The sequence below is a fragment of the Nipponia nippon genome, unplaced genomic scaffold (genome assembly GCF_047370975.1).
Source record: "Nipponia nippon isolate SJK-2023a ecotype South Korea unplaced genomic scaffold, ASM4737097v1 scaffold_31, whole genome shotgun sequence".
In the NCBI taxonomy this organism is placed as follows: Eukaryota; Metazoa; Chordata; class Aves; order Pelecaniformes; family Threskiornithidae; genus Nipponia; species Nipponia nippon.
Window position 1 is genome coordinate 3,861,321 of NW_028262349.1, and position 22,738 is coordinate 3,884,058.

Sequence of the window (22,738 nt, forward strand, 5' to 3'; positions counted from 1 at the left end):
TTGTTATTCGTGTCGTCCCCCCCCCCGGGGCAGGCCTGGAGGTGGTGGCTCCGGTGGGTTTGTCCTGTCCCCGCCGGGCTGGTTCCCGGCCCACAGCTGACCTTGGGCAGAGCTTCACTCCGTGTCCCCTTCCCAGCGTGGGTGGGGGGGTCAGGGGACAGTGGGAGGATCCTGAGGGACACGGGGACGGGGGGGGCAGGAGGAGGGGTGACACGGGTGGGTCTGGGGGCACGGGGAGGGGCCCTATAGGGTGACACGGGTGGGTCTGGGGGCGCGGGGAGGGGCCCTATAGGGTGACACGGGTGGGTCTGGGGGCGCGGGGAGGTGCCCCGCGGGGGGTGGCACGGAGGTGCCCCGTGGGGTGGCCCGCGGGGGGCCGGGGCGGTGACACGGGTACCGGGGGCGCCGAGAGCAGCCCACGCATCGGGGGGCGAGGGGGCCGTGGGGGCTCTTAAAGGACCCCGGCTCCCCCGCCCTCCCCCTGCGTGGAGCCGCGCCCTGCGTGGCCCCCCCCCTCCCCGGCGGGGAGGCTGCGCCCCGAGGCGGGGGGGGCGGCGGGCGGGGGGGGGGGGGGCGGTGCGCGGCCCCTTTAAGAGCGGGGCGGCCCCGGCCGGAGCAGGAAGGAGCCGCATACGGGCCTCGGCGAGCAGCTCCCGCGGGGCGGCCAGAGCCTGCTCCGCCCGCCCGCACGGCTCGGCCCGGCCCGGCTCGGCACGGCGCGGCCCGCTCCGCTCGCTCGGACCGCTCGGCCCCCGCCCGGTACGGGGAGGGGGGGGAGCACCGGGAGGGGGGGCGGCGGGCGGCGGTCGGGCCTGGGGGGAGGGGGGGGGGGGAATGGAGGCCCGACCCCCCCCGCCCCCGGGGGCAGCACAGGGGTTGGGGGGGGAGACGGGGGTCGGGGGGGGGCTGCGGGCCGGGGGGGCCGGGGCGGGCCGGGGCAGCGGCGCCCCCCCCCCCCCCCGCCTGCATACGTTGTACTTGGCCGGGCCGTGCTGGGGGGGTCGCGGAGGGGGGGAAGGGCCCGGGGGGGTGGGGGGGCGCGGCGCGGGGGCTCCTGGGAGTTGTAGTCCGGCATCGGCGCCGCCCCGCAGGTGCGAGGGAGAGCGCGGACTGCGTTTCCCGGCTTGCCCCGCGCGCGCGGCGAGTGGGAGGCGTGTTGATGGGCAGCGGGCGGGGCCAATCGGGGCGCGCCCTCCGCCCTGCGCGCCCGCCCGCCGCCGCCCGGTCCAATGGCGGGCGGCGCGCGGGGTGCGGGGTGGCCGAGGACAGGCGCGGCGGGGCCTGCGCTGCCTCCCCGGGCGGGCCCGCGCCCCCCGCCCCGGCCCCGGGCCCCCGCCGCGGCCCGGCCCGCCCTGCCCTCCCCTGCCCGGCCCGGGGGAGCCCGGGCGGCGGCCGCGGGGCCGGGACCTCGCCTCGGCGCCCCCCTCCCCCGCCCGGCCTCCATTGGCGGCGGCCCGCCCGGGGGAAGGGGTGGGGTCGTGGCGCCCGGCCAAGGCTCCCTGTGGGCCCCGCCGCCAGCGGGCCGCGGGGGGGCGGCTCGGCCCGGCCCGACCCGGCCAGGGGAGAGAGAGAGGAGGGGGGGGGCCTGCTGCTGGGTGGGGTCCCCCGGGGCGTGCGTCCTGCCAGCCCGGCCGCGACTGGGCCGACCCGTGCGGGGGCGCCGGGCCGGGCCGCTCCCTCCCTCCCGTCCCTCAGCACCCCAAGGTCGTCACCGCGGGGAGCCGGCCGGGGGGAGGCCGGCCCGGCCTGCCGGCTGGCCCTGCCTTCGTTCTCTGGGGTTTGTTGTTTTTTGTGTTGTTTTTTTTTTTTCCCCCCACCCCTTCCTTATCTCCCCCCGGCCGGCTCCGCACCCAGCCCCGTGCGCGGAGGGGGGGAGAGGGAGGTCGGGCAGCCGGCAGCGGTTCGCGGTGATAATCCCCCCTTCCTCGGTGGCTGGGGCCCTGAAACCCGGCGGCTGGGCCCTGCCGAGGGCTGCCCTGGAAGAGCCGTGCGGGATAAGCCTCTCTCCCCACCGCTGGAGCTGCGCAGCGGCGAAGGCCGGCGAGCTGCTGCGGAGGTTGACATGAGGGGCAGCATGCCTTGCTCGCAGCAAAGGGGAGGCCTCTCTGCTTGGCCAAGGTTGTGAGGCTTCCTTGTCTTCACCGTCCCCCGTCTCAAGGCTCTTGAGTTTGAGGCGGTGGGTCAGGAATTGAGCCTTTGGGTACCCAAAGCTCCGGTGCTGAGCTCCTGAGATAGAGCTGAAGGTTAACGCCGGCTTCCCCAGGAGCGCTGTGGTTGTGAGGCTGATGGCAGGCGACAAAGTCAGGGACAGATTGCTGCGGTGACCATCGTCTGAAACTGGAGGGGAGCTGGTCGCTACCCAGGGAAAGGGCTTTGTCGCTTGCGTTATTTCAGCAGTGCGGGAAAAGCCCTCGGACCCGCGTGCGGAGCGGGACTCCCGGCACCTGGGCCTTCCTCTTCCCAGAACTTTTAAATCCCAGTGTTCGTGTGTTGAAAACAACAGTTCCTGTCGTGCACCGGCAAGCGACGTGACTGCTGTACCTCATGTGGCTCTCCCGTGTGCTCAGCCAGCCTCCCGGAGACCCTCTTGCTTGCAGGGCAGCAGGAGGCTGGGCAGCAAAAGTTTCTCTCGGCTCAAGGACTCTTGGTAAGAGTTTGCTGCTGGTCTGAGTTTAAGATTAGCCACGTTCCCCGTGCTGTTAATTGTCCTGGCTATCGAAACCATAACTTATATAATAAGTACTTTATAGACATAGGTAGAGAAGGTCTCTGCCTGGAAGAATTTACAACCTAATGAGGGTTGAAGTTGTGCGTGGCGTAGCAGCGGAGCTAAAAGGTCATCTCGTCATTTTAAAAAGCGTTGGGTTTTGTTGGTGTTTTGTTTTTTGTTTTTTTTTTTCTTTTAAGGAAATGTTTTATTTCTGAATGTTTCTGCTGGTCCTGGTTGGAAATTGCAGTATGTGGGCACTTCTGGAGGCTGATCAGGAAGAGACGGGCTGGCTTAATTCTGATGGTTTGCTGGAGAGGTTGTATTTAAACAACTTTTTTTAAAAAAAAAAAAAAAAAAAGACGGAGAGAAACTGAGCAGTTTATTAGAGAGGAGCCGTTCTTGTTTAATATTCATTCTGGCCCCTGTTTAGGCTTGTTCTGGTGAAAGAGGGAGTGAAGAGGCGCAACCCAAACATGGGTGAGATGGTGGGATTTTTCCACCAAGCCTTAATTGCGTTAGTAACTCAGGGGAGAGTTTTGCAAGGCATGAGCTCTTAATAAATTTGGTGGTGAATAAAAGCAGTTGTTCATTTTCTGCTGATCTGCAACTCTTCTTATGCCTTTTTTTTTTTTTTTTAATTTATTTTTTGCTCATATATGCATCTTGTTGCATTGTGGTAGTGGGTCCAATGATGATCTTTAGCCCTGCCGTGGGCTTAATAAGGAGCTCTGCTTTGTGGAGGTGCCGGGCCAGCCGCGGCTGGGTGGAATTAATTTGGCACGGTGAATGCAGTGGGTTTGCTTTGTGTTTTGTGACTTTTAAAGCAGAATTGAAAATTACGGTTGTTTTCCCGGCGTGAGAATCTGGATGTCGGCATGGGACGCAAATCAGGGAAGAAATTTATGCTTATATCAAGGCGCTGCGATGGTTTGGTTGCGCTGCCTGTCCTACAGAGAGCTCGTTTGGCGGATAAAGTGCTGCCTGAGCACCGGGGTTTAACTCTGCAGAATCGAGTCCCCTGCAGGTGTCCAACCTAAAAATTGGGGGGGGGGCTGTGAAATTCCTGATCTGCATTTGAGATGGAGCCTAAATGCTTGAGAACTGTGGTTTTATCTTGATTAAAACTGACACTTGAGGGTTTTTTCCCAGTCTCAGGATGCTGCGTTTATTGAAGAAGACTTCTGTGGCAAACAATTAGAATCCTACTCGTTATCTTGCATAGTCAAAGCAATAAAGAGTTGCTCTTAACTATGCTCTCAACCAGCCTTAACCTCAAATTTGAAGAGACTGGTTTCAATCTGTAATTAAAAGCCTTTTGACAAGCAAAACTCAGAGAAAGGGAGAAAGACAGTCAGTCTCTAGGATGAAGAGAAGCGTTTGTACCCAATCCCATGACCCTTTGATCCAAACTGGCGCATGTTTGTGTTCGGTGCTGCCTCCCGATCGACGTGAGCCGGTTAGCTGTGTGTCCGTCCCAGTACCTGTGCCTGGAGCATCCCGCCAGTCCCAGAGCAGCTCCGGTAGGACATCAGAGCAGGAATAAACGAGGTCAGACAAGCATCGGGATCCTGTGCGAGTATCCAGGGACAATTGTTTCTTGCCCAGCTCCCTGCCCGTATCGTCTTCCCTCCGTGCATAGTTTCAGCTTCCGTGCCTCCCCGGTGTCATTGCTGGCTCCTGTAGCAGAGTCCGGACGTGACTTCCATGGAGCAAAAGTCGCTCTGTGCCTCGAATCGCGGTGGGGCTCCTTCCCCGCCGGAGACCCGGCCGTCTGAGGGACTTGTAAATCTTCCTGCGAGATCTCGGGCAGCAGCCCCGGGCTGCAGGGGGAAGGAGACTATGGGGATCAGCGTCCTCTCTTAATGTGACAAGGTGCGAGAAACTGGAAACGGGTGCGAGCTGCCCCGTGGCTGCAGGTGGGAGCCAAGGCCACGTCGGTGAGATGAGCCGCAGATCCCCTGGCAATCAGCAGCTTTCCGACGCCGTTGCTTCGCTGACCCCTTAAAAAATGCGTACAGCCGGACTGTCAGGAGCGTGATCTCCCTGACGACAGCCTTGCCGTCTCAAATACTTTTCACCGATCTCTTCAAAGCCGCACGCAGATCCGTGCGCCCTCCCGGGGTGCAGTGGCCCGGGCAGAAACACGGCACTGGCGCTTGCTGGGTGGTTTCTTTGCCTGTGAAGGGTTAGCACCTTCGGGACCATTTTCCTCCTGCTTTCCACCCCTGCAGTTCTGTAATACCCATCTGAAACTGCGTGAGATCCTCTCCCTGATGCGGGGAGGACTGCTGCCCTGCTTTTTTTTCACAGCAGAGGATGCTCCCAAGCATCCCAGCGCTGTGTTTTAACTCTCTCTTGCCTGCTGTTAAACTGCAGTTGTGCATGCCTTTTCCTTCCTGGTTCGTGCACCTACTTATTTCCCACTGGCAAACTGGAAACCAGTAAGTAGATTTCTTCTTTTTTGTTTTGGTTTTTTTTTTTTTTTTGTTTGCTTGAGTGCCTACCCAACACGGAGCTGGGCAAGCATCGAAGGTAGGCTTGTAGCTACAGGTTGCTGCTCTCTAGTTACTTGGAGCCTCTTGCCCCAACAGGCAGAGTACATGCGGTACTGGTTCAGCGTTCCCTCCCTTCGTCCCCGTGCTGCCCGGTCGTGCGCCGAGGAGGGAAGGAAAAGAGCTTCATGGCAGGACAGCATTGCCGGGGATGAAGCGTGTGGCATGCTTGCTCTCGGGATTCGCTTTTGCACGTCGCGTGGAGTCGAGAACGGCGAGACGAGCTGTCTGTTTATCCACAAACTAGGAATTACATAAGGGACTGCCCTGCCCGGTACGCTCTGCTTTGTCAGTAAACTCCAATCTTATTCTTTATTTTTTTTTCCTTTTTATCCCCCCCCCCCCCCCCCCTTGGTGTGGAAAGGACGACCAGTCTTCGAGGTGCCATTTGAAGCAATGAGATTAATGCTAGACCTCTGGCACCGAATGCTGAAGGCAGGGGGAGTGGGGCAGGAAAGGTCAGGCTTGTCGGAGGGGGAGGACGCGGAGGCTGCGAAGGGGAACCTGTGACATGGCTGCGGGATGGGAGAGGGACGGGTTGATTTTGGGGCTCAGGGGAGCTGGGCTCGAGAGCCGGGCACGCAGGGAGCAGGTCGGGAAATGGACGGGTGCTGGGGGAGCTGCGGGAATGGGGGGATTTGGGATTTGAGCAGTTCCTATGGTCCTTTTGGTTTAGGAGATGGAGAGAAGCTGCGGCAGGGGAGGGGGATCAGGGTGCGAAAGGGACAGGTGCTGTCGGCCTTTCTTGGGGAAAATGCCGAGAGGGTGGTGGTGGTGCCTTGGTGGGATTTTGGCCGGAGTGGGGAGCGCAGAATTTGGCCTCTTGCTGATCTGTGATCGTGCCTCGTCTCTGAAGGGGAGGAGGGTGTAAAAATATGACCCGCAGAAGCTCTCGTTTTCATCCAGCCTTGAGCGGCTGGACGTGCCGGTGGCCCGGCAGCCCCCGCTCAGCCCTCGTGCTTTGCCAAGCAGTGGGTTAATGCTGACGGCGGCTTCGTTTCTTCGTGATGAGTCTTCAGTTGCTCCCTTTGGTGAAGGGGCCAAATGTTGCCTTTTTGAAATATTGGCAGTTTATTTCTGCGTGGATCTCTGTGCCTCCAGGCTTATGGGGCTTTCGAGTTGAAAAAGAAACCTTCCCCTTCCATGCACGCTGTGCTCCTAGGCAAGGGCTGGTCCTTTAGCCAGGATAGAAACACAGAGTTTCGTGTTTTGTGTTTTCTTGGGGTTTTTTCCCCTTTGCGTGTAACTTTTGAGGCTTTCTAAAGTATTTAGGAGAACTAGGGACTGAATAGCAAGGGCTTGGTATTCTGCAGGATCTCCTGAAAACCCCGCCGTGGTTTTGCAGGGAGCTGCTCTGTTGCTGTACGGCAGCAGCGCTATGTGGGAGAAAACCCATCGGAGGGCTGCAGCAACAGGCGTGTGGGCACACTTGGGCTTGGCTTTTGAAGAGTTTGTTTCAGGAGGAAAACAAGCAGCTTCCATTAATGCAAGGGTGGCCGGCCTTCCCGGCCCCGTAAACCATGCTTGGACGTTTTCAGCAGGCTGAGGGCTGCGTGTGTAGGCTGGAGCGGCTCGGCTGAGGAGAGGTGGGAGGCCTGGGAGCAATTCGTATGCAGCCTTGCTGGAGTGAAGGTGGGCTTTGCAGCAGGATCTGAGGGTTGCTGGGCAGCTCTCAGCCTCCTTGGTGGATGGTGGCTCATTTCTTCTCAGTGTGGAGATATTTGTGCTGCTCAGAGACAGCCCCAGCACAAAGACCTCATGTGATGGACTCGGGACCATCATGTTGAGAAAACCCGAGCCAGAACAGTGGTGCCGGTGATGGGGGGCTTCTGGCACAAAAGTAAACCCTTGCACGCACCGAAGTTCGGGGGACACGTGTGGGCCTTGGGTCTGTGACTACATGGGCTTGAAGCAAGGCACATTCCTGCTGGATTAAATACGGTCTCTGATGACAAAGGAGAAAATTGGCAAGGAGGTCTGGGCGGAGTAACCAGTTCAAGCTAACCTTGCAACATAAGAGAAGTTTTAGTACGTCCTGGTTGGTGCTGTCAGCGGTGAAAAGGGCCGCGTGTTGATCCGGCACGGGATGGTTTTGGAGGGGTGGCAGGTTGGGGAGGCTCTGTGCCGCGCCGCGGCCGCCTCTTTTGGATGTGCCATAACAGGTCTGGCGGAGGCTGGGCCGCGGTGCTTCGCCACGTGACGTGGCAGGCAGGAGCAGACCACTGCTGTCTGTCGGGGTCTAAGCTGACTTCTGGTTTTTGCCAGTAGTGGATGCTGCAGCGGAAACCAAACTTCCCTGTGCGCCGTGCGAGGCTGTGCTGTGCCCTGGAAGGAAATCCCTTCCCAGTTACAGACATCGGTAGGGATCTGCAGTGTCGCAGAGTGTGACGTTTGGTCATCCGTCATCTGTTTTCTTGATTGTGGAAGTGAGCTGCCAGCATCTTTAGAAATAGAGCTGCACTGTGTGTCTTCTGTGTGCGGTGAATGCCGTTAGGTTTATGTGAAAGCCGTAGACCTTGTCCTGGGAGAAGCAGAGTGCTTTCCTCCGTGCCCAAGCACTCGGGACACATCGGGAGCGGGCCCTGTGCACTGCTGCAGGTGACTTTTGGTTTGCTGGTTTTTGTTTAATTCTCCTGGTCAGCAGCAGTAACACTGTCTGTGTTGCGGTTGTGCTGAGAGGTCAGAGTTTGGATCGAAATATGGAGCCTGAATGGGGGCGGCAGGGAGGGGAACAGGGATGGGGCTGCTGAAGGGTCAGTTGGTTGGTCAGTCCCTGGATTTGGTGTTAAAGCTGGTAATTGGGAGCTCTTTTCCTCAGCGGCCCTTGTCCTTTCGCTCTCCACGCAACTAGAAAAAAGCCATATCTGGCATGTCCTTTCTCTTCTAGACCAACACGTGAAAAGCACTTAAATTCAAGCAGTTTTGGAAAACGAAGAGGAACAAGCCCTTTTCTTCCTGGTGCGCTCCGTAGCAGTGTCCCTAATGATTTCCTCTAGTGTGATGAGGAATCCCAGACCTCTACCATCTCATTAACAGCACCACAGAGACCAGCTCCACCTGCGTCCTCATTATCTCCCTGCTCTGTCATGGCCGCACCATCTCTTCTGCTGCTTGCTTTGCAACCTGCCGCTGCTGGCAGCGTTCGGGAGCCTGTTTCCAGTTGCTCTTGCTCTGGTTCTGGCTTGGCACGAGTGCTCGCTGTTACACCACCGAAGTGTCTTGGTGAAGTTTCCTTCGCTTCTTCCCACTGTGTCAGCAGTGGGAAAGGCTGGGAGGGGGGCAGTTCTGAACACTGAAAAGCTTATAAATGGGTTGAGGTGTAAAATCTAAATTGGTCTCTTGGGGATGCCTTCAATCAGCTGCCACGGTTTGCCTGAGGTAGCAGGGAGATGGCTGAATTACCCCCAAAACCTGTCTGTCCAGGAGCTGCTCGGTGATGTGTCACCTTGATGAGAGGCTTGGTGGTCGTCCCTTCATAGCCCGCTTCGATATCCAAGATGAAGCATTGGTGTAACATGGGCTTGGGACTTCTTCATCCGAATTCTTCAATGCAGCTCTTCCAGCCCGATTTAGATGCTCTGCCAAATATATCAGACCTACGCAGGCTCCTCTGAATGAGCACAGGATGCAGCCGTTCCTGAGCGAGGAAATGGCTGGCTGGCGTCTGGGGGAGGGTTGTCCTTGCTCCACCAGCTCTGCAGATCTGCCCCTTTTGGCCAGCCCGAGGAGAGGAGAGCACCACGGCAAAGCCAGCGCTTGGCACCGCTCCTACCTCTGAGGTGTTCTGCTGTGGGAGGGGATTATTATTATTATTTTTTTAATGCGAAGGAAAATCAAGGTTCTTTATTACTTGTGGTCATTAAAGTTCCCATGATGCTCATTGAGGGTCCGAGGAGCGTTCAATTCCAGCACTCCGTCCAAACTTCAATGGGAGCAATTACCAGATATTCTTCCTACCAGAGTTCCCTTGGCAGCGGTAGCAGGATGTGGGATTCTCCTTTCCTGCCTGAACTTCTCTGCTGCTAAATCGTTGTGCGTCCTGCCCCAGAGACTGTTGTTTCTGTGCTGTATTAGGTGTTTCTTCCCTGTCGATACATGGCTCGTAGAGTGCTTTGGCTCTTCTAAGATGAAGGATGTGGTGTTGATCTGTGCTGGAGGATCGGAGCTTGATGTATCTGCTGGTTTTTGGGTGGATTTCCTTTTACCTTGGGCAGCTGCTTGGTATGAAACAGTCCTAGAACGAGGGTTGACTCTGTGCTGGAGCTTCCTATGCTGCCCAGGCATATATTTCTAGACAGTTGGGAGAGGCAAACCTCCCTGGCAGGTCAGACCTGGCAGCGGCAAGGAAAGCCCCAGCTGTTTTGCGTACCTGATAGTGGTGCGAGTTCATCGAGTTGGACTGAAACGAAGGGTTGTTGCTGCAGCAGAGAAGCTTGGGCTACCTTGTCGGACATTGTCATAGCATCTCGGTTGTTTTTCCATTTCACATTAAATTTGAGACATTGAAGTGGGATGCTCGGAAAGCTCTGATCTTTGGAAGGATCAGAACAAAACAACCACCCCGCTTTGAGGAAACAGTAGAGCGGTAGTTTGGTCTGGTTGTGTGAACAGCCCAGTGCCTGTTTGGGAGCCGACTGAATCCTCATGATGTGGTCAGTCTCGTTCCTTAGATGAGTCTTCATGTCGTGAATCCAGCAATAAGAGCTGCGGTAACAGAGACCCTGCATTGAGAGCTGTGGCAGAGACGCTGGGGAATAAGATGCTTCCCAGAGCCGGTGCCTTCAGACGGGCATTTGTAGGGGGCTGGAGGGGCTGCCCGTTTGCAGAAAACAGAGCCATATTGTCCTCAAAGAGGCCACAGATATGTGCAGGGTGCTCGTTCTGCTCTGATCTCTTTGCTTCAATAGCTGCGTGATCTTGGTCATGCCACTCGTGTCCTCTGGTGTTTTACCCCAGATGCAACGTCCAGTCAAGATACAAGAAAGCTTGAATTCACTCTTTTCGCTGTTGATGACTCGATTACCTGCTAAACCCAAAAGATTTCTTCCCGTTGCGTTATTGAAATGGTGCAGATTTAGATTTTAAAAAAAAAAAAAAAAGTCAGCATGCTTTTATCTTATTTTTTCAAACACTGCAGTTTGTTTCTGTTGATGTGCGGGGTCTTCCTCTCAAGAACATGCATCTGTTTTGCAAGTCCACATAATTTGGATAGTTTGGCACTAAACTGCCAACAGCGCGTTCCTTTTAGAGAGCAGTTGAATTTTAATGGCACCGTAGAGCGGTTGAAATAGTGACTTCTCCCGAGCAGGCAAAACACCCTCCTTCATTTCCGTCTGCCTACCATCTTCCCACCTTTTTGGCTGTATGCTGCTGCGTGCTAGGTGTGTTTCCTGAGGCCTCTGCATAGTTTAGGGTGGATCCTGGGCAGAGGGAGACCTGCTTGGGCTTGTCCTTGGGATGTTGCAGAGCGTGGTGTCAGCAGAGATGATGGCTCATGCTCCGCATGGCCGGAGAGCTGCCTTTTATTTCAAGGGATCCGGACTTGCAGATGTGTCCATGCAGCTGGAAGAAGGAAGGGGGGAACTGGGATGATCGCTCCCAAAATATAAAGTGAAGAGACAAGGACTTGCATTGTGTGACCTGTAATTGGGGTGAGCTATTCATAGGGAAAAAATGCCCATTTCTCCAGTCGGTGGTGAGTGAGGGCTAGGATAATGTTTGGTCCTTGGGCAGCAAACCACTGACTTGTTGTTTTTTTTTATATAGCAACATTATTTTAATAATTCTTTTCTAGCGCGCAGCAGTGCTGCTGCAAGGTCTGCCCTGACGCTGTCGTATGTGCATTTTCTCTAAGAAATGGGGCACAGCAACTTGTGATCTCCGTTCCTTGGGTACCTTGAGCGGCAAGAGGCCAGATAACCACGTGCCATAGCCCAAAACACAGCTATTCCCAGGAAACCTTGCATCGTGGATTGTAGCAGTGCCCTAAAGCCATTCCGCCTCGTGCTTGGTGGAAAAGGCAATGATAATTTTCCCTTTCTGCCCGGAGCGGGCACGTAGCGTTGCTCAAGTTTCTCATCTGTGCTGCTGGAGTGGGTGGCACCTCTGCGGGAGAGGCGAGCCCTGCCTTTGTAAAGCGATTTAGGATCTTTTCCGGATGAAGAGCACGTTGAAAACATTTGCTGTTACCGCCTAACCAGAGGTAACTTAGCTCTCCCACCCGATACCTGCGTATTTCAGAGCCCTTCCAAGCTGCTCTGGTTCCTCAGTTCGCCCAGCTAAATTTTAAAGCAATGCGAAGAAGCAAAAGCAAAAACCACTGAGGTTATGTGGAAAACTAGTAATTAAGCAGTGTTTTGTCAGCACTTTTGGTTGTGATCCCATCTTAATGTGGTCGTCTCATTTGAATGTAAATGTCAAATTCCAGACCTCCTGTAGGAAAGCGATAGGGTGACATCCCGCTGGACTCGAGGTGAGTAAAGTGCAAGCTCAGGGGTTTCGGTTAACGCTCTGTTCTGCTCTTTGGCAGTTCGTCTGGTACGGCTGAAAGGGACGAGTTGATAACTTGAGCTTAAGAAAATAACCTTTTAGTGCTGAGGAGCAGCATCAAACAGCAGTTGACGTCGGTGTGAAACCAATTGGACGTGGAACAGCGGAGGCTGCCGTGAGCAGCGTCTCGGGGAGGCAGGGGGCTTCCCTCGCTCGCACCGTGTTCAGCAGCACTCCTTGCACAAAAAAAAATGACATTTTTTCCTGCCTGGAGTTGGGCTGTGTTTGTGTCGGGCTGACCTGGGGAGCCAGGGATAGCCGACGCTCAGCTGTGTTGGTATTTTGGAAATGCAGAGCGGGCTCAGCACTGATGAGAGCAGTTAGCTGAGTAGTTAGGGATGTGCGTCGTGTTACGCCAGGTTTGTAAAGAAGGTTTGTAAATAAATTGGAGAGCTCTGGTATTGTTGTAAACTCTCTCTTTCAAATGGACCGTATTTTAAGTTGACGGTGCCCCCTCAGCTGCTGCGAGTTACATGCGAGGGCGATTTCCTAACTTCTCAAACGCAGCCACTTTGGGATGAAATGTGGCATCTTTGCAACCCTGCAGAGACGCGCAGTCTGGGACAACAAGTGTCTAATGCCTTTTCGGCGGTCAGGGGGTGTAGAGAGAGAAAAGAGCTGCCTGGGAAATTTAGGTCAGTAGTTGAATCTCCCCCTTGGTGGCCCATTCAGACCTTATTCTTGCCAAGGAGGGGACTAGCTGGCGGTCATGCCAGCGGCTTTTGTCACTTGTCACCTGGCTGTCAGGAGCTGCTTTCCAAGTGGATTTCGCCCAACCCACCGGCACGGCGTTGTGCCCTGTGCCTGCTCCTGGTGTTGTTTTTTTTTTTCTGAACCTGTAAAGGTGGAAGGCTCCATCTCTTGTTACTAATCCCGTGAGCCACCCAGCTCTGCGCAGGCTGTAGTACTCCGGCTGTTCAGGCCCCTGAAGAGGGAACAGGGTGTGATTTCTTTAAGGGCTGGGCGGCAGCGCTCGGGGAAGGAGCCCGGTGGTCTCTGGCCGTGGCCGTTCCTGGGGGGCTCGGGGCAGCCCGTTTGCCCCTCGATGTTCTCGGCCACCGCAGATGAGGGACACAAAGGGCGTGTTGTGCGAGGAGAATGAGTTGCAAAGTTGTACAACTTTCCATGCCAGCCCTCGGCAGTCTCATGACCCTGCAGCCGTTCCCACACTGTCCGGCTGATTGTCCCGGCCCCCCTGCCTGGGGGGTGACCTTGCCTGCACAGCCTGACTCGCTCCCCCAGGTCCCCTTGGTCCCGGGAGCGGGACACCGCAGCCGACAAAGCCCGGTTGTGTGGGTGACGAAGCTTGGCTGCCCAGAAGACTTGCTTGAAGCTTCAAAATGCTTCACGCAGCTCAAATTCTCGTTAGGGCAGGGGGAAAAGCTTTGTAAAGCATCTAATCTAGAGGGGAAAGGCGGGGGGAAGGCTCTAATGTCATTTTCAGGGCTGGGAGGTGGGGGGGTGGGCAAAGGTGTTGGACCCCCTTTTCTGGGAAGCGGTGTGCTGTGGCGGTGGCTCAGACTGGGGGGGTTTGGGAGCTCTGGGGCTGCCCCGGTGGGAATGGGGCAAGCGATGCTGAGGCAGCGGAGGCCTCCCTGGCTGTAGCCCAATGGCTCGGGAGGCCGGGGGCGTCCCTTGGACCCCCTGCGGATGCAGAGATGCAGTGACCTTGCCCAAGGTCACATCTGAAACCAGTGCCCGGATTCGGAGCGGTGCTGGCTTTCCTGGTCCCCAGGCTGCGCTCAGCCATCAAACAGCCTTTTCCTCCCTAGCGAGGACCTCTTATTTTAAAAAAAACCTGTGAAATACGGCTTCAAGTTCAAATCCTGCCGCTGCAGAAGCCGAGGAGGCGGCTCTGGAGTCGGTGCCCTTGCTCGCAGTGTCTCGGGAAGCCGCCTTGCTTCAGTGCTCGGTCTTTGTGGCAGGACTTGCACCGGCTGCCCTGTGCATCCAGCCTGGCTCCTCTGGTTCTCCCCTCCCACCCTGACCCCCCCATCGCATTTGCGTGATGAGTTTACACAGTTTATGAGTTTATGGCTGGTTTATGGATTACTGTTGTTTAATATTGAGGGGTTTGCTTCAGATTGGTGTTTCACGGACTCAGAACTGCCTTCTGTGTTTTCTTTGTAGAAAACAAGAAGGTGCAGAAATTCCTTTTTTTTTTATTTTTCCTTGAATCAATGATGTTTTTTAAAAAGAAGAAACGATGAAGAACTACTGAGAAATGTGCTAGCCAGCCCAGAATGGGGGTGTGGGGTGTGTGTGTCGGGAAGTGAGCGTTGTTTTGCAACCTGGTTGCTAGATCCCCGTGCTATAACGCGGCGCTGGGAGTTCCTTCCTGTATAATTACTTCTGTTCTGGATGTGCTCCTGACTCATCCATCCCCACCGTCACGTGGGGCAGGCCACTTCCCACCGTGCCTCAGTTTCCCCATCTGTAAACTGGGGACTTTGGTACTTAGGCTTGTGCCACGGTATTCTATGAACCACTTTCTTTGTGGGTGGATATACTGCTGGTTGTGTTAGCTCCTAATGGTCCGGTGCTTGGGGTGAGGGGGGCAAATATATTGATTTATAGGCAGACAGCGTCTCTGCTGCAAGGAATAGAGGGGTTTACTGCTTAAGACAGAGGGGAGGGAAACGTTATTTCCAGTTTAGGTGTCAGAAGGCTGGGCCTGGGAGAAGATAAGGGGTTTTGCTCTAGACTGTGTTTGGCCTTGGTGCACCTCTCCCGGCGAAGGGGGATCCCTTCCGAACGGAGGCAAACGAGTTCCGGGCTGCTCGGTTCACTCGGGCTTTTTCAGCCTTTGGAGAGAGGATGTATTTAAAGTCAAGTGGATCCGTTTCTGCCATGCTAGCGCATCAGGAGTGACTGATTTATTTATCTTTTTCCAAACAAACCCTTGGCACTGGAAAGAACTGCTGCTTCTGCTGAAGCCTGTCTGAGGTGCCGGGGGCTGGTGCCAGGTCTGCTGCTGGCGCTCCATGAGACCAGTCTCCTTTCCTCTCCGGCCACCGCTGAGGCTCCTGTTCCTGGGGAAGGTGCAGTGGGTGCCTTGGGTTTAAGTGTTTAAGCTCGGCTCTTTGTAAAACGCCCTTAGCAGCAGGCTGGGGTGGTTGGAGCTCCCCTGTTCCTGCACACCAGTCCCCTCGAGCACTGAGCTTGCTGCTGTGCCCTTTGCAAAGGATGCTCGGTGCCAGCACCTTGCCTGCGTCTCTCTGAGCATGCGTGCGGACCTGGGAGCCCAGGGACGAGCGATGGGAGCTGTTTTCCCAGTGATTACGTGATTGTATCAGGAGTTCGGCTGGGCAGAGCGAGGCTGAATGAGCAGGGGACCTTTCCAGTAGAAGTGCTGGGATTGGGAAATACTCCCAGAGATGGACTGGGGTCCACTGGTGAGGCTCAAGCCACTCCAGCGCATCGCCAGGCATGCCTGCCAGCTTGGTCCAGATGCTGTCTGGCTGTATTAACCCTGGTCCTTGCCAAGGCTTGCTAGCCCTGGCCCAGATCCGTGCTAATTCAGCTGTTCTTCCAGACTTTGAGAGCACCTGGGCTATGTTTCTCCTCCTCCTTCCCAGAGCGAAGGTAAGCGCGGGTCCATCCTCACCTGCTGATGGAGGCATGTCTTAAATGCCGGGCAGGGCGATGGACTCGACGGTGATGCGGAGCGGTGCGGAGGGCACGCAAGCCGATAGCTAGTGCTCGCTGCAGAGCACGCTGGCATCGGCGGCCAGGTACCTGCCAACGGGCAGCTCGGCGCTGGGAGTTTGCCCGTGCGATGCCAATGCCTCCGAGCAGCCAAGGCCCCTGTGACTCACTGCGCTTTCCTTCTCTCGTAGCCTTTTGCATCGAAGATGGCGGGTGGCGTGGACGGCCCCATAGGAATCCCGTTCCCCGATCACAGCAGCGACATCCTCAGCAGTCTGAATGAGCAGAGAAACAATGGGCTGTTGTGCGATGTGGTCATCTTGGTGGAAGGCCAGGAGTTCCCCACCCACCGCTCCGTCCTGGCGGCATGCAGCCAGTACTTCAAGAAGCTCTTCACCTCAGGGTTAGTGGTGGACCAGCAAAACGTGTATGAGATAGACTTTGTGAGTGCGGACGCCTTGTCGGCTCTGCTGGAGTTCGCTTACACCGCGACCCTTACTGTCAGCACTTCAAATGTCAATGACATCCTCAATGCCGCCACACTGCTGGAGATCCCGGCGGTAAGGGATGTTTGCACGGATCTCCTGGACAGGAAGATTCTGGCCAAAAATGACCAGATGGATACAGTAGATCAAATTGATCAAAGGAACCATCTCAGAGCAAAAGAGTACCTGGAGTTCTTCCAGAGCAACCCCGTCAATGGCCACCAAGGCAGCTTTCCGTGGACCAACCCAGAGTTGAGAGACCTTCAGAGACTGAACTTCCGAGGCCAAGAGGAGGAGGAAGAGCCGGACTGCAATGGCATAGACTTCTACTCGCAAGCCCCCCTAAACGAAAGACCAAAGGCGAATGACTGTGATCCTGACAGCAACCCAGCCATGTGGCTGGACAGAGAGGAGGAGGCCACAGCTCCTGGCTCCTTGTTTTCACCTTCTCAGAACGGACATTACAGCGGCCGTGGCCTGGCCACACCGGGAGAAGAGGAGGGGACCCCAGGGGGGCCTCTGGACCAGCAGGAAGCCGGCGACTCCCCCAGCTTCGTTCCTCCTGGAGCGGAGACGGAGGATGATGCGAGGGAGGTGGATGACTTGGCTGCTAGCGCCCTGCTGCAGCAAATGATGAATACCGTGGGGAGACAGCAGCTCGGGGAGGATGACCGAAAGGATGACGATGGGGTCATGGATTATTACTTGAAATATTTCGGCAGTTCGAGTGAGGGTGACGTCTACCCATCCTGGTCCCAGAAGGTGGAGAAGAAGATCAGGGCAAAAGCATTCCAAAAGTGCCCCATCTGTGAGAAGGTGATCCAGGGGGCTGGCAAGCTGCCGCGCCACATCCGCACCCACACCGGGGAGAAGCCCTACGAGTGCAACATCTGCAACGTCCGATTCACCAGGTAAGGAGCGGGCGGACGCTGGAGGAGAGGGGACTGTCGCACAAAACAGGCTCTTGCCTTTCCCCGGGAGCCATCGCAGGGCTCGTCTCATGCAGTTTTATCTTGCCTGCTCAACTAATTTCCATCTCAACAGGCGAGTTGGATATGAAGGCTAGAGTTTTCCAGAGAGACGAGCAATTTGGGTGCCTGACTCTTGAGGTATCTCAAGGGGCCTGTCTTGATAGCCAGTGTCACGCCATCCTGGTGTCCTGAATTGCTGAGCTCTGCTGGAAACCTGGCCAGACCCAGGCTTCTGCAGAGGCCAAATAATGTGGTTGATGAAACAGAGCTGCAGCCCTTGGTATTTCCATTGTGGCCGAGGAGCCCGGGGTTGAGGCAGGAGTTGGAGAGTCATTTAGAAATGGCTCCATGGGGTGACTGAAGCGCCAGTGGCTGGTAGTTGGGTTGGGAAGAGACTGAACCCCGCATCTCTCGCGTCCTCTCTCGGTGAACCATGATGGGCTGAGCGATGGCTGCCCTGAACAACACGCAAACCCCAGTGCCTTGGTTCGGCTCCCTGGGGGCGTTTGCCTCGGCGCTGTTTCTAATCAGGGTTCCTCTGCTCCTTCCCTCCGCCACGGGAACGCTGAAGAAAGGGGATATTGTTTGGATTCCTCCGGTTCACTCGAGTCCACGCGTTGCAGCGCCGCCTCCTCTCTCTGGTCTCTGCGGCTGTGATGGCCGAGCCGGAGCGGGGGTCCCACCCCGGTCCCCCCGGCCCTGCCGAGGGACTGTGTGGGCTGTCTGGCAGAGGACCCAGGCTGCCTGCCCTGCCTGCTCTCTGCCTGCTGAAATATTCCTGGCTTCACAAGTGCCAACTGCTTTGCTTCCCAGGAGCCTCTTCCTTGGGGGGGGGTGGTCCGTGGGGCTGCTCCCCGCCGTGGGCAGCCCGTGGACGTGGCAGGTGGCTCTGGCGTGGAGCCGATGGGGCTGGGACGTGGGCAGGAGGCCGTGTCCTGCCCCACAGCGCTGCCTGTCCCGTGGCCGGCGCCCCACCCAGCCCCATGTTGGATAGCTGAGGAATGCAGATAATGGTGGGGGCAGGATGCCAGCCCTCTGCCGCTCCCCCAGCACCCGGCCCTGCGCGGCTGGGCCCTGCGACACCGCGCCTCCCTGCCCCGTGCCAGATCTGCCCCGCGTGTGCCAGGGGGCCCCTGGGTGCTGCGCACACACCCCTGTGCAGAATCCGGCCGCCGCACCTGAGCGGTCCAAGGTCCTCTGGTGGCTGGGAGCCAGCGGATGCGGCAACGCCGTGGGGTCCCTGGCAGCCATCGACACTGGGGGTAGAAGTGAGGGGAGGCATGGCATTTTTTGGGCGAGGAGGGGGAGGTCGGTGGGGCAGTGCCATCTCATCGCTTCTCGATCTCGCCCTTCTCCTGTGGATTTCGAATGGGGACCTGCTCCCTGCGGGCTCCCGGGAGCGCCTGGCACTGCAGAGAACAGGGTAGAAACTCCATCCTTATCCTAGCCCCTCTAAACAAGGCCATTTCAGAATATGCCAAGGCCGTGCTATTTTCCAGCCAAAATACATCCCAGAGAAGCCCAGACAGGGACAGGGAGCTGCCATCGGCCTCGCTTCCCACCAGCGCTGTGCCCCATCTTGTGTCTTGCCCCACGGCATCCAGTTCCTGCTCCTGCTCCGACCCACGGCGTTCACACCCGTCATGGAAAATCTCCCTTGAGGCTGCTGCCCAAAATCGCAGCTGGTTCCAGCTCCCTCGGCCCGTGGCTGGCTCCCCAGGGTGCACCAGCCTCGTCCCCCCAGCATGGCCTGCCACGGGGTACCGCAGAGCGTGATAAAAACTCATGCTGCCAGCCCAGCTCTCGTCTGCTCTGGGTTGTTTTCAGCAGCGGTGTCAGTGAGTTGCTTTTTGCTGCTTCTCCCCTAGCACCTGGGCTGTGCTGGAAGCCTTATCCCGGAGGCTCCCAGTGTAAAAATGGGTGCAAACCTGACCAAGCCCTCCATCATCCTTATTTTCTCCCTGATTTTATTATTCTTTTGCATTCCTTCCCCATCCTCATCCCATCAGGTGACGGTGCTGTTGCTCAAAAACAAATCTCTTCCCTGTGCCATTAAAAATGCCACGTATCGCAGTGGGCTGGGGAAGCCTGGGCGCGGGGAGCTTGCTCAGAGAGCAGCAGTCCCTGCTCTGGAAGGAGCTTTTGGGCTGAAGGCAGGAGGACGAGCCGGGACTGTTTTGCACGGGGTGTTTCCCTGCCACCCCCTTGCTGGGTGGGGACCAGAGCCCGTCGGTTTACGCTGATTTTTGCTCGCTTGTGCTTCCTGGTTCCTCTGCGTTCGCAGGGGCAGGAGTGGCGACGGCCCCCTCGTAATCTTCTGAAAGAAAGGCAGAATGGATTTATAAAAATTATAAATATTTATAAAATTTTATAAATTACAAAAAATTTTTTAAAAAGCTGTTTTGATGTGGTGCTGTGTACCACGTTGTTTTAAGCAAGGCCCACCTTCCCACCCCCTTTGGGAGCTGCGTTAAAACCCGAGGTGGACACGTCCTTGGTGTTTTGATCCTTCCCTTAAGGTTTAGGACTTCTTGGGGCCTCGTGCTGCCAGAATTTCCCCCCACTGGTGAAGGCAGCGGTGGCTGTGCTGCAGCAGGGTGTGCAGGGCTGGGGCCTGCCTTTTCCCTGCCGGAGAGCAGGGCGGGATGGGGCCGGATCCACTTGGCAAGAGGCGAGCGGTTCCCTTGCCCCCCGCCCGGGCAGGGACGGTGCTCCTCGCTGCCTGCGCTGCCCTGCCATGCGCTTCGTGCCTGATTTTTTTTTTTTTTTTTCCTCCAGGAAGAAACAAGACGCAGCGGCTCACGTGGCCTTCTTGGCCCCCGGCCCGGCTGCTGCAACTGCCCTCCCCTGGCTCTGGCAAGCTGCGGCAGCACGGGCCCTGCCAGGAGCCAGCCAGCCCCATACTGGGCGATGCTCGGCCCCGTACCGACGCTCGGCTCCATGCTGTGCAATGCTCGGCCCTGTAGCAATGCTCGGCCCCGTACTGGGCAATGCTTGACCCTGTACCGATGCTGAGCCCCATACCAGGAGATGCTCAGCCCCGTAGTGATGCTCAGCCCTGTACTGCGTGATGCTTGAGCCTGTGCTGATGCTTGACTGTGTACTGATGCTGAGCCCTGTACTGGGCGATGCTTGACCCCATACCAATTCTGAGCACCGTACCAGGCGATGCTGAGCCCTGTACCGGGCGATGCTCGGTCCCGTACTGATGCTCAGCCCCATACCGGGTGATGCTCGGTCCCATACCGATGCTCAGCCCCATACCGGGTGATGCTCAGTCCCGTACCGATGCTCAGCCCCATACTGGGGAATGCTCGGTCCCATACCAACGCAGAGTCCTGTACCGGGCGATGCTCGGTCCTGTACCAATGCTTGGCCCCGTACCGGGCGATGCTCGGTCCCGTACCGATGCTTGGCCCCGTACCGGGTGATGCTCAGCCCGGTACCGGGTGCGAGGGACAAAGGCAGACCCCCAGGCTGACCTGCCCCCCCTCCTGTCCTTTCTCTCCCGCGCAGGCAGGACAAGCTGAAGGTTCACATGAGGAAACACACGGGGGAGAAGCCGTACTTGTGCCAGCAATGCGGCGCCGCTTTCGCTCACAACTACGACTTGAAGAACCACATGCGCGTCCACACCGGCCTGCGGCCCTACCAGTGCGACAGCTGCTTCAAGACTTTCGTCCGCTCCGACCACTTGCACAGGCACCTTAAAAAAGATGGATGCAACGGTATTCGATCCAGGAGGGGCCGTAAACCCCGGGTGAGAGATGCCGGGGGTCTGCCTACCACCCCTACGGGGAACCCCGAAGATGGAAGTTTTCAAGCCGGTGGGGAGAGTCAAGAATCAGAGGACACCCTGCAGAGGAACGGCCAGGAGCAGCAGCACTTTGAGGATAATTCAAATAATGAAGCATCAGGATTGAATGTAGCAGGAGGGTCGTCTGAGGGTAACACGCAAGGACTCTCCTAAACCAAAAAACAAAGTGTCACAAAATCTAGTTAGTACTTTTCCTCCGATTTTTCTCTTTAAAGATGTTTCTCTCCCTTTTTTTAAAAAAAAAAACAGAAAAAAATATATATATATATTATGTTTCCAATCTTCCCATCGTAAGCAGGGCTCCCCTGAGGATCCCTCAGTAGCCAAGGACCTTTTCTTGGAAAGGCAGATGCTAGGAAGCACGGGGTGGAGATGGAAAGTGGCTCTGTCACATGGAAAAGAGCTTCCATGTAAATCCAAAGCTTTATTTTGTGTCCAAACACACGTTAAAAAAAAAAACAAACCTATTTCAGAGAGAGATCTATTTAAGGAAATAAAAAAAAAAAAAGCAAAAATAGGAAAAAAAATGTGATAGGAGTGGAAGGGCTCTTTCAGGGCGGGCGGTACACGGTGCCTCGGAGGGCCGGGGGAGCGGGGCCAGCCTTCCCCCCTCCGCTTTCGGGGAAGGCGAAGCTCCAGCGGCGCGAGATGCTCGGTCGTTGCTGCGTCTCGGGGCAGAGACGGCTCCCTCCAGGGAGATCGGGGTCGGGTTTTTGGGGTAAGGGGTGCGGGTCCTTCCCCCCAGCCCCGCTGCGAAGCCGAATTTGCCAGAGAGGGGAGCCGACGGCAGTGGCTGGTTGTAGAAAATTGCCGAAAATTGCCTAAAATTGCCGAAAATTGCCTAATCACGTGAGTCGACAACCAGGATTTTGCAGGGTTGCGGTCGGCAGCGGGTGTCGGACACCCTGGGGCTGGAGACACCCCTGCTTGGGGACGCCCAGGGCTGGGGCCACCGGCCGCCAGCGGATAACGCTGGGTGAGGGTGCGTCCGTCCCAGCGTCCGTCCCCATGTCCGTCCCCGTCCCGGGGTGCCCAGCTAGTCCCGGGAAGGGTCTGAGCCAGATCCGACACAGCACGGATCCCACCGGCCCCTTCCCGGCACCCGCTGCCCCGGCAGAATTTGGGGCTGGGGGGGTCAAACCCTCCCCCCAGTACGTTTTCGGCACTGGGTTGGCGCAGCGGTGCTCCCACACGCCCCGAAAGCGCCTAAAAATGGCAAATTCCTTTTTAAAAAGGTTATTTGAGGTCTCCCTTAAAGGGGCAGGAGGCCTTTGGGCGAGGGGGGGAGGCGAGCTGCAGCGGCCCCAGCTCCCCCAGCCCCGTTCCCAAAATATATATATATATATATATAGATGCTATATGGCTCTAAAGGCGGGTATATAACCCTCGGGGTTAGCAGAGGATGATAAGAAAAGGCACCTTTCAGCTGGTCACCTGTTTTCTAAATGCACATTTTTAAATGACAAAGAGATTTTAAGCCCTTTTATTTTGAAAGCACTTTTTAGATTCTCTTCCTTTTTTTTTTTTTTGTTGGGCTTTTTTGGGTTTTTTTTTTTGTTTTTTCCTTTTTGGTGTTTTGTTTTTACTCTCAAAGCAAGAGCAGGTTTGGCCGAATGTATTTTGGAGAGGGAGTGACAGGGGAGTGTGTGCTGGGGGGGAGGGCTGAGTGGTGGGGGTGGGGGAGAGATGGATGTTTATTTAATGCAGAAAAAGCAATAAAAAATAAAAAAAAAACCACATGATAAAAAATAAAAAAAAAAACAAACAAAGAAGTCTTAGCACTTTGCGATGGAACGGGTACTTTGAGATCACTTTATCTTAATTTAAAAAGCAAAAGCGAAACATGTTTACAAGTCAAAACCAACTTCTACGGAAAAAAAAAATATTATTAAAAAAAAAAAAAGCCTAAATTTATTTTTGTAAGAAAAATGTGTATATATATATATATATTTAAAAAAAAAACAAAAACAAAAAACAAACCATAGGCAGAATCCAAGTTATATTTG

The 22,738-nt window shown here is 56.2% G+C and overlaps 1 protein-coding gene across 5 annotated transcripts; it reads left to right on the plus strand.

Annotated features, from left to right (window-relative positions):
- The first annotated feature begins 625 nt into the window (after positions 1 to 625).
- On the plus strand, positions 626 to 20,898 carry ZBTB7A (zinc finger and BTB domain containing 7A). 5 transcript variants are annotated; one of them, XM_087768991.1, is made up of 3 exons: positions 626 to 759; positions 15,651 to 16,855; positions 20,432 to 20,898. In XM_087768991.1, the coding sequence occupies exons 2-3, from the start codon at positions 15,666 to 15,668 to the stop codon at positions 20,883 to 20,885; spliced, it is 1,644 nt and encodes a 547-aa protein (XP_087625117.1). In that variant the 5' UTR covers positions 626 to 759; positions 15,651 to 15,665; the 3' UTR covers positions 20,886 to 20,898. The 5 variants fall into 5 exon arrangements, with proteins under 5 accessions (XP_087625117.1, XP_087625115.1, XP_087625114.1 ...); XM_087768989.1 differs by lacking the exons at positions 626 to 759; positions 20,432 to 20,898 and adding exons at positions 1,220 to 1,777; positions 19,694 to 20,418; XM_087768988.1 differs by lacking the exon at positions 626 to 759 and adding an exon at positions 1,241 to 1,777.
- Positions 20,899 to 22,738: the final 1,840 nt, after the last annotated feature.

What these genes read in the sequence shown, in the direction of transcription:
- ZBTB7A (XM_087768991.1), top strand. Translation starts at nt 15,666, where the DNA reads ATGGCGGGTGGCGTGGACGGCCCCATAGGAATCCCGTTCCCCGATCAC. An exon ending in TGCAACGTCCGATTCACCAG is followed by an intron (nt 16,856 to 20,431) that starts GTAAGGAGCGGG and finishes TCTCCCGCGCAG; the next exon opens with GCAGGACAAGCTGAAGGTTC.